This window comes from Micromesistius poutassou, assembly GCF_964030765.1.
Source record: "Micromesistius poutassou genome assembly, chromosome: 16".
NCBI lineage: Eukaryota > Metazoa > Chordata > Actinopteri > Gadiformes > Gadidae > Micromesistius > Micromesistius poutassou.
In genome coordinates, this window is record NC_140286.1 from 1,957,720 (window position 1) to 1,968,164 (window position 10,445).

The following is a 10,445-nucleotide window of genomic DNA, read 5'->3' on the forward strand; positions in this document are numbered from 1 at the left end:
AGTCGCATGAATTCAAACAATGTGCATAACGACACATAACGACTGGTAAAGTGCGGGGCTCTTTGGGATTAGTATGAAAAAGCCCCTGCTTAATTAGCTGTGTGTTATAAGAAACAGTGGGAGTGATGTAATTCCCTTGCAGCGCGACACGGTGTATATTATCGCTGCACCCGTTTAGCATGCGGAACGCTATAATGTTGACAATGTAAAGTAGGGAAAGGTGTGCCGATGCATCTATTCAGCATCGCAGCACTGAGATCAGGTATCCCAGAATAGCACCTTTAGTTGTACCGTCACCAGTCACCACTGTAGCGACACCTTGAAGCAGTGGCAACTTCACTGTGAGCCAGTCTGTGCGTGTTTTGCCCAATAATGCAGTCAAAAATGAATATTTCACATATTTTATTTATTGTCTTCTCTGGCTCCATGTACAATCATGACTTGTGCTCTTTAAAAATAATTCATTATTTCTGTGGAGGAATTGAAATTGCTGGTGTGCTTTTGTCCCCCCCCCCCCCCCCCCCCCCTTCTCATTTACAATCCAAGGCAGCAGGAGTTTTATAATCACCACCGTAATCTTAACCCTCAGCGGAACTCACACACACAAACAAACAACTAATATTAGCAACAGCAACCTCCAACAAATATTCAGGAGTTATCAAACAGCAACACTCCAATGACACGGCACTCTTAAACACTGAGGAGAAAAAAAGAAAAGAAAAAGAAACATCAAAACAATTGAAGAATCACCAGGGAGCCAAATTATATTTCCCCCGTGTCCTCGTCCCTTTCTAAAGTACTGTTTTGGTTCTGGCCCCCCCCCCCCTGCGGTGCGACGGTCCGACTGTGGCTGTAAACACACGCATTCCACTCCACAATTCACCCAACTGGCACAGCTGGGGGTCCAGCTGCAGAGGGGTCAGGTTATGCCGTGTGTTACTACGCAGTCTATCACCCAAAGGGGGACGGACGGACGGACGGGGGGACGGGGGGGACGGGGGAGACTCGTCCCAGGCTCCCCCCTCCCCCCATGCCTCCCCTGTCCCGGCTAGCTCTGCTTGACCAGGGGCCTGAGCGGCGTGCCCTGGTTCTTCCTCTCGCTGGCGTCGGTGTAGAGGGCGTGGCGGCCGATGTACTCCACCACGGCGTCGGGCAGCAGGTACTTGACGCTGAGGCCCCGGCGCAGGGCCCGCCGCACCTCCGTGGCGCTGGTCTCGTTGCGCACCCACTCGCGCACGGCGAACACGTTGCGGCGGTGGCGCCACAGCGTGTCCGACTCGTGCGCGGCGCGCTCACCGTGCAGCGCGCCGCGGCTGACGCACACCAGGCCGTACGCGCCCGCCAGCTCCTCCACGTCCTCGGGCAGCCACAGCCCCGGCACGCCGAACGTGTCCAGGAAGTCGGCGCCGCAGAGCAGCTTGAGCTGGGGCGGGGGGCCTGGGGGCGTCAAAAGAGGGGCAGAAGAGAACGGGTAACGTTTGATAGAGTAAGTACAAAATATATATATGATCAACTCAAGTCAGCTGGACTTCCGTCACTCCATCATTGGTGATTATTTTTGTGCTTCGTTTTAGTTTCACTATTCTTTTATTTTCGCCTGCTGCTTGTAGCGTTCCTATTAGTAGGTTTAAAAAAATATATATGATAAACTCAGTCAGCTGGACTCCCGTCACTCCATCATTGGTGATTATTTTTGTGCTTCGTTTTAGTTTCATTATTCTTTTATTTTTCGCCTGCTGCTTGTAGCGTTCCTATTAGTAGGTTTAAAAAAATATATATATGATAAACTCAGTCAGCTGGACTCCATCACTCCATCATTGGTGATTATTTTTGTGCTTCGTTTTAGTTTCATTATTCTTTTATTTTCGCCTGCTGCTTGTAGCGTTCCTATTAGTAGGTTTTAAAAAATATATATGATAAACTCAGTCAGCTGGACTCCCCTAATCATGGGTGATTATTTTTGTGCAGTGTTCCTATTAGTATTTTTAAAAATATATATATATGATAAGCTCAGTCAGCTGGACTCCACTATCAGTGGTGATTATTTTTGTGCAGCGTTCCTATTAGTATCTAGAGAAGGCGTGTTCCTCCGAAAAAACAAAAGCACCAACAGCAGGCTGAGAGCTTGTTCAAAGTGCTACATTGTGCGTTTTTGGAACGAGTTGGCAGGTTACACCGTGGCCTGTCGGTTCGCACACGGGCGGACGTGTTGGATGTGCGACGGTCCCATTGAGATGAACCGGACCGCTGATGTGTGAACTTCCACAATGATAGAATTGATGAGCCAATTGTGCGGCTGACTCAAACGAGAGTGGAACTGAAATGGAATCGTTAATGCAGCCACCGGAGCCATGCATACAAAAGAGCCAGCGGTGAGAATAGCCGACAAGCAAACCACCAAACCGAGGGAGTGACGATGATAGGAAACTAAACGCTTCCATTAGGAGTTTCCCCGGACACAATGGAAAAAAAGATACGGCTATAGACAGCTTTTGATCTTAAAGAGATAGCAACAAAAAAAAGAAAAGATTTTGAATATGTAAATATTACTATGCCATATCTTCCAATGCCAAGCTGTGCCTGATTCATAGGTCGCATACAGGATGTATTGCTTCAACCGGCACACAGAACAGAAACAGACAATAAACCAGTAACAAATATAACTAGAAATATCGTATATGCCTCATATCAGTTTCAAGCTATATCCAAGTTTAAAGCGATGGCTAATGATATTCTGTCGACTTAAGCATCCACTCCAAAGAACACTTTTGTGCCACTAATGAGCCACAAGTTGAGCACAGGAATACCATACGGAACCGACACAAACCTCTGACCCTCCTCCTCTGTTTAAAGGATCGCTTTAGGCTGGATTTTTAGTAAGCTCCGCGGCCGTGATGTGGGGTCTTTATACACCATGGATTGGAATCACGTGTTATATACGGTATAACTGCATATTGCACGTAGGTATTATCAAGTAATGTAGGGTAAGGCTTTGAAGAGACGCTGGGTCTCTTCATCGAGTTACCTGTGCTTTGCTGGTACTGCTTCAGAATGCACCCGTGGTGATGCCTTCAGACCCACCAAAGGTGAGGAAGAGAGAGCAAGGGAAAGAGAGAGAGAGAGAGAGAGAGAGAGAGAGAGAGAGAGAGAGAGAGAGAGAGAGAGAGAGAGAGAGAGAGAGAGAGAGAGAGAGAGAAAAAAGAAAACACATTTACAATGAGCAAGATCTAATAATAGTAACAATTCACCATAATACAAAAATAGATTAAATCCAAGAGCTGTGATTTACAGTAAAGCCTCTTATGGGTATGGGGGCAGATTGGTATGTTTGAGTGCAGTGTGGAGGCCGGGGCCTTGCACAACACCGCCCCTCACAGGGCTCCGGCGGCCGGGGACAACGGGCCACTTCATGCCCTAAGCAGCTTCCTGGCTGCGTCAAACAGCAGCTTAGTACCGGTCGGACTGGACACTCAACAAGGGGATTTATGGGTAATGGGGAGTGGGGAGGGGGGGGGGCGGGGGGGAGGAGGACGCTAGGAGGGGGGGGGGGGGGGGGGGGGGGGGGGGGGTGGGGGGGAATAAGGGAATAATGCATGTGGGGTTATGAGGGAGGAGAGAGGTGGCCCTCTGGAGACCGGCTGTAATGTTGCTTTATGCTGGTCCACTCACGAGGGCACTGAATTATTCACCCTGGGTAAAGTCTGCTGTTGGGGCCCCCGATTACCGGCCCGAAGTAAAGACATCAAACGTGAATAAATATAATAATAGTAATATAACTAATTTAGTACATGTGTATATAGCCTCTGATGTAATATTGGACCGCGCTGCAGCCGGGTGCAACCGCCGCCGCCGCCGCCACGGGAAATATTACAGACGTAAAAGTGGCCGATTAGGGGCCGTCGTGGCCCGGGCCGCGCCTCGCCTCGCCGGGAGATTACCTCACCGGGCCGGGCTCCGTCTGGGCTGGAAACACAGAGGGCAGCCCAGTGATTTAGGCCCCTAGGACCCGAGCATTGTTCCTTGCTTCAATAAAGATATAAGGGTTGACGTTGGCACAGAGCGGTGCTAGCAGCCGGAGAACGTATCTAATGGAATGAACCGGAATTCGGGATTACCGGACTGCCCTGTGATGCAGTTAAAAGCACCAGGGCAACGAGAGAACGAATGAATAGAGGGAGTCAACCACTGGACGGAGAGGCGGAAGTGAGGTCATCATCACATTAAGAATGAAGGCTGTTGGTTCTCGTCTCAGGTCTGAACTCCTCTTTCTTGGCAGTGGACCTCGACCTCAACAATGAGATGCAGTTACGGGTGAAGACTCACCTCAAAAGGAGCTTGGATACCACTAGCGATAAAGAGGCCCTATTATACTTCATATGTATCAGCTGCTCAGTTTATACAGAATATAATAATAATCACAGGTCAGCTTAATCATCGTCAAAATATAAGGGAATTCAAGTGGCTGACAGCAACGTCTGTGCTCCCTTGACTAGATTTAAACACACACAAATATAAAATAACACACATTCACTCGAGGGAGATTAACTACATTGTCCGATACGCATGATTTAGCCGGATGTGCTGTCCGACATGCCAAGCAGCCTTAAATAAATTGCCTGTGAAGTAACTCTCCAAAGTGATTTGCAACCGGTGCGCTCTGAATAAAACATAGCGCGCGAAGCAGAGCAGACTGTGTGGGGACAGAGAGGGAATAACCGACTACATTTACGACAAACAACAGAACGAGACACGGGTGAAAATTTGCACTGTATCGGAAGAAAAAAAACACTTTGAATAAAGTGGTTGGCTGCAGAATACGTGAACCCGCTCTTATGAAATATGTATGAACAACCAGGATTCGGAAATGCTAATCATAGGGCATAACCGGAACCTTCTCTCATTCAATTTGCGTGACACGATTATTCTAGGGTCTGATGAAGATTAAAGCGGAGAGGGCGTCTCTTGTTCATTATTTTGAAAGCATAGTTCCACACCTCATAGTGATGACTGTCTGTGTCCAGTCTGGCTGCTCGCTCTCCCATTCGTCGACCGTTATCCAATCAGAGCTCTGCAGGGCCAGCCTGGCCATGGCGTTCCTGTGCACGGCCGACACCAGGCCCTGCTTGCCGTAGCCATCGCTCACTGGAGATACGATGCCTTTAACCACCTGGTAGTGACCTGAAAGCAGAGGCAGTAGTCATGATTCATGAAACTGTTCACACAGCCCGACACAAACACAACGAGATGCTGAGGCACCGACACTTCACACTAGAGTGAACTTTCATTTGTTGCTCTGTTCGTGATTTTTTTAATGCACAGAAATGGAAACGGATAAGAGATATGTATATAAAGTAGGCCTGGGCAATAAAACAATCAATTATCGTATCGTGATAGACTTTTGATCAATATCAATATAAAACATTTTCAATATATATCGATCTGAGTCGAGTCTGGACCACCGAATCTAGCAGCTGGGTTTGTTATACAAATATTTACAATATTTGAGTGTTTTTCATTGTTGTGTCGACATTGTAGTATTCATCAAGAAGAACAGTGGAAGGTCATATTAAGTGTTAAACAGAAGTGTTTAAATCCAGCATGGTAATTCCTAGTATTTTTAGGTCATTAAAATGATCAATAGTTATCAATATGATCAAGTTATATTTTGATATGCCTTTCAGCCATATCGCCCAGGCCTAATGTAAAGTGACACGCTAGCATGGTATGCTGGAAGCCTGGTGTGTCATTAAAGATTCAAGCAATAGTAGCAGCTCTGTCACAGTACCGCTAATGCATGAATGCATATTCAAACAGCCCACTTCTCCAAGTCATCTGTCAACCACCTCACATTGATGTAAATCCTATGACTCAGCCTTTAAAGGAAATAGGACACGTCTCGCAAAGTTGAAAAACGCTGAAAGATGTGTTTTCATAGCGACCGTTTATGTAACTGAATGAATGAATGAATGAATGAATGAATGAATGAATGCTTACTAATACTAATTTCTCATTACGGTGCCAACTTTCTGCGCGCCGGATGTGTGACCAGCGTTAAGTCCGACCCTTACATCGTTTACCATAAAACAACCCAGTCAGCTGCCGTGGAATAAGGAACAGGATCAAAGCTCAGCTGTAAGAGCATTATTTAGCGCCCCTTGCAAATGAAACACACCACTGTTGTCTCTGACTCCATGCACACAATGGGCATCGGGGAACGCGCAAACCCGTTTCATAACATTCACAGGGAGATGCGAGCGACGCGGAGCTTGTGGCACTCTGCAGCGTGTTCAAAGCCGACACATGACAAGAAGTGACGGACGACTTCCAGGGGGAAGGATAATACAGGGCGTTTCACTCCGCCCCGAAAGGTTGTGGGTTCAGAGACCAGTGGCTGCCCTGCAGTCCATCTGTAAGCCTTCTACTGCACGTTGCTTTACCTCCGTTTGGTACCTCGTGATATGTGGTGCCTTCACGTGCTATGGAGACTATGGCGAATACCAAAAGCTGACGTGAAGAGTGCACATGCATACCCCCCTCAGGTCGTCATTTCCACTGGAGAGCTGGCAGAATATTTTGATACACGAGCTGCCGAGATAACGAGATAACCCTTTGACTTAAAAAAAAAATCTCTACTATTCGTGATCTATAAAATATACTGTATATTATTTACCATTTGTGTTTTGATAAATCCTCTTCTTGCTGTAGCAGATGCAGAATTAGGCAGTATAAAATTTTTTACTCAAAGTAACAGGTAAGGATCTGTGGGTCCACCATGTTTCATTTCACTACGACAACAAAAGCACTTGAACACAATGCACTCGTAATTTCCAGTTCACAAATGGAAAGGATCGTCTTTTCCATAGCACGTGAAGGCAGCAATAGCTACAATCAGTGTTAGACGTTAAGTTGGTGATTAACAGTTATTTTTTTAACCTGCACTACTCTGCATTGTAATATGACATCTGGTATCTAGATTAAAATCTGGTTGGCATTATCTGATCACATTCTCAACGACTATTGCTTGACTATGTTTGGCACAAGGAGGAGACATTTCAGCGGCAGAAACCTCAGAGTTGGGATGAAACCCCTATTGAGTGAGAAAAAGCCCAGCATAATGTTTCAAGGACATGTGTCTGTGTATTGATTAACAGTAGGGGCAGGGAGAGAGTAACCCGAGATTGATTTTACGCAAAAGAGAGGATGATTTAGAAGAATGCCTCAGGTTGTACAAGCGTGGGAGTGTGTCGATTCTACAAAACAAACGGGAAGAAAATCCAAATGAAAAGAGCGCCCGTTTGTGTGAAACGTCTCCGTAAAGGTTGAAAACTGAAAGATGAATTCACTTTTTCGACAGCGATATGATTGAACACACACACACACACACACACACACACACACACACACACACACACACACACACACACACACACACACACACACACACACACACACACACACACACACACACCGTGTTTGCACCCAGTGTAATCATCAAAATGGGACCAAGCATTTGGCACCACCCCCCCCCCCTTGCTAACACATTCTCCATCTCTTTTCCTCTCCCTCTCTGGTTCTCTGACCTGTGCCGTGCATGTGGTCTCTGGCCAGCTCAAACAGCCTCATATGCTGGTTGGTGATGGGGTTAAAGGAGCCACAGGCTAGCAACACCAGTGGAATTCGGCTGGCAGCCATCCTTGGCTTAGGGTACACACTTCACACCACTTCACATGACCTTGCCTCGGGAGCCTTAAAGGAGAGAGAAGTGGATGATGTCACTCATGTCATACAAAGGCTGCAGAAGCAGAGGCAATGGCGCGCCTGCGGGGACTGAAGGATAAAGCTATTCACTAAAAGACATTGTCAATTATATCATTGTCATGTCAGTTCACCAAGGCCATTATAAAACCACAAAGCCGTTGATTCAAGTATGATTTACATTGAACTAGACAAATTGAAAATGTCGAACTGTTGCAACATAGAAAAAAAACATTGGATACAACTAGTCCTCCCACTAACCCAACTCTTTATGATAATGTGAATATCAAATAAATAAATTACTCTTAACAACCGCTATAGATTGATGTTAGTTATTCATTATTCATTCCATATCGACATAGGCCTAACAACGAACTACTGTCACGGGTCTTGATCGTAGAGCATCATATTACATATTGTGCAAGTGCAGCAAAGTGTAAATGAACGTTTTCAATCAAACTCAGGGTTGAAAAGCGACTTGGTTTAAAATCGATTTCTACCTTGAGGAAATCGTGCTAGGGTACTTTTCGCACACAGGCACAGGAAAAAGAAGGGAATCGATTGGTTACGTATCGATCCCACAGTTTAGAAACCGTAGCCCTCACGTTACTACCAATAATAACAACAATGCGATACTTTACACACGAACCAATGACTTTCACAGACAACTAGCCACGTTGGATAAATGCACTGATTATTGTGATGGATTACGATCTGGAAGTACCACGGTAGCAACAAACGCCCGGAAAATGGATTGTCATCAAAATGAAAAAGTCACAGCGGTGGTTTTGCTAATTAAAGTTGCCACCTGGATCTATTATTGTAAACTGGCATGCATCACCTTTAATCCGGTCCCCCTCGCTGTAGGAACGATCACTGTCGGCCAAAGGTTCCGAGCGGAGAGAGAAGCCCACGGCTGACCCCTTGTGGACATAAATATAACGCTACTGGAGCTCTCCGTGGTCCTGAACCCCACCAACACCAGACACTGCAGTGCTTTTGGGGGGAAAGTTAAAATAAAAACAACAATTCTCAATGCAGCCACATAGGGGTAACACTCTACCACAATAGGTAGGGCTATTCATTGTAGGTTAGGACAACACATTGTCATGGCAGGCCTGTCATCACTCAACGCCGACCTTTAAACCATAGTTGTGCCAATTTTCCCGTTATGAGAACATCAAACTCAGCCGCTTCGAAACGTGACCTTTCATTGGGGTGTTGTCGAAGAGCTCTTCGAGTCAGGAGAAGATTTGGCTGTAGCTGACACTAATGGACGACCCGTTGGAGCGAGCTGCGACTGATGATGAAACACAACTCTGGTCTGGCAGAAGAAAAAAAAAACGGCCGCAAACAAATTGATGACACGAGTTGACACACGATAGCGTTTGTAATATGGCAGATGAAACAATGAGGCTTATTCGGTTCGGTGGTTGCTGCCTTTGAATGTCACACCTGCTCTCTCTAGGAAGGCCTCGAGTGGATGTTAGTGCTGTCTTAATGTTGGCGCCATGGAACGGAACGTGTGGACTAGTGGGTTTTGTTTGTTTTTGGGTTTGTGACGTCTCGCTTGTGAGCTGTTTCTCCGGTTGATGTCGCCCCACGCTTTAAAGCCCGTTCATTGAGGACATTTAACTTACTCCGGAAGGCCTATCTGTAGTTCTGTGTGTATATTGAATATAAACCCACCAGTGATACTGAAGCACGAGTTTGTGTGGTGTAACTCTGGTGTGCGTGTGTGTGTGTGTGTGTGTGTGTGTGTGTGTGTGTGTGCGCGCACGGCGGCTCTATCTTTGTTATCCTCTTAGAACTCCCTCGCGTTCTAATCCCCTGAGAGAACACGACCACCACACCCACCAGAACACCACGTGGGCACAATCACTCAGCACAATGTGGATGAGAGGGACGCCGGCACACAAGGGACCAGAACTAAAAAGACCCAAATCCACCAGGGGTGAGGGAGTGGGTTGTTGTAGACGTTTTGTTCAAGTCTGGAGGAAGAAGATAGCTAAATACGAAAATAGCTATAGGTGCGATGAGTTGAATATGCAAAGAGCAGATGAGCGCTTTTTTTTTTTTTTTAAGAATATCAAATAATAATATTAATAATAATATCGACAATTATAATAACAGTACAAATAGTAGTATATGAATAGGCCTATATAATAATAATATTAATATCAACAATTATAATAACAGTACAAATAGTAGTATAATATGAAAATATAATAATACATTGACATCATAATTCAGGGCATTTAGCAGTCCAAAGCAAAGTACAACGGTCAATACACGCTGACGGCGGAGTCAACCATGTAAGGCGACAGCCAGCTCGTCAGGAGCAGTTAGGGGTTAAGTGTCTTGCATCAGGGACACATCGACACTAGGAGGAGCCGGGGATCGCACTAGCAACCTTCCAGTTACAAATCAACCAGCTCTACCTCCTGAGCTAAGCCGACCCTCATTACCATCTTCTTCTCCTCCTCCTCCTCCTCCTCCTCCTCCTCCTCCTCCTCCTCCTCCTCCTCCTCCTCCTCCTCCTCATTATCATCATAATACTTGTGTCGCCTAAAATAAAAACAACCACGCAGACTGAATATTGTTTGTCCTAATTGTTGTCGTGCATGCTCAACAATTGGCCCACACGTCCGTCTCTTACATTAAACCAGAAGTCACTGACAGTTGTGCTC

General features: G+C 46.0%; 1 protein-coding gene across 2 annotated transcripts; it reads right to left on the reverse strand.

Annotated features, from left to right (window-relative positions):
- Nucleotides 1-528: 528 nt before the first annotated feature.
- nmnat3 (nicotinamide nucleotide adenylyltransferase 3) lies at nucleotides 529-8,615 on the reverse strand. 2 transcript variants are annotated; one of them, XM_084480905.1, is made up of 5 exons: nucleotides 8,597-8,615; nucleotides 7,581-7,746; nucleotides 4,995-5,178; nucleotides 3,026-3,069; nucleotides 529-1,437 (listed from the first exon to the last, which is right to left on the reverse strand). In XM_084480905.1, the coding sequence occupies exons 2-5, from the start codon at nucleotides 7,690-7,692 to the stop codon at nucleotides 1,049-1,051; spliced, it is 729 nt and encodes a 242-aa protein (XP_084337031.1). In that variant the 5' UTR covers nucleotides 7,693-7,746; nucleotides 8,597-8,615; the 3' UTR covers nucleotides 529-1,048. The 2 variants fall into 2 exon arrangements, with proteins under 2 accessions (XP_084337031.1, XP_084337030.1); XM_084480904.1 differs by lacking the exon at nucleotides 8,597-8,615 and adding an exon at nucleotides 8,480-8,578.
- Nucleotides 8,616-10,445: the final 1,830 nt, after the last annotated feature.

Bases quoted from the DNA above. Each gene is read 5' to 3' on its own strand.
- nmnat3 (XM_084480905.1), bottom strand. From the start codon at position 7,692: ATGGCTGCCAGCCGAATTCCACTGGTGTTGCTAGCCTGTGGCTCCTTT. The intron at 3,070-4,994 runs GTGTGGAACTAT...GTGGGTCTGAAG, and splicing joins CAGACAGTCATCACTATGAG to GCATCACCACGGGTGCATTC. The intron at 1,438-3,025 runs GTAACTCGATGA...TGACGCCCCCAG, and splicing joins GCAGTACCAGCAAAGCACAG to GCCCCCCGCCCCAGCTCAAG.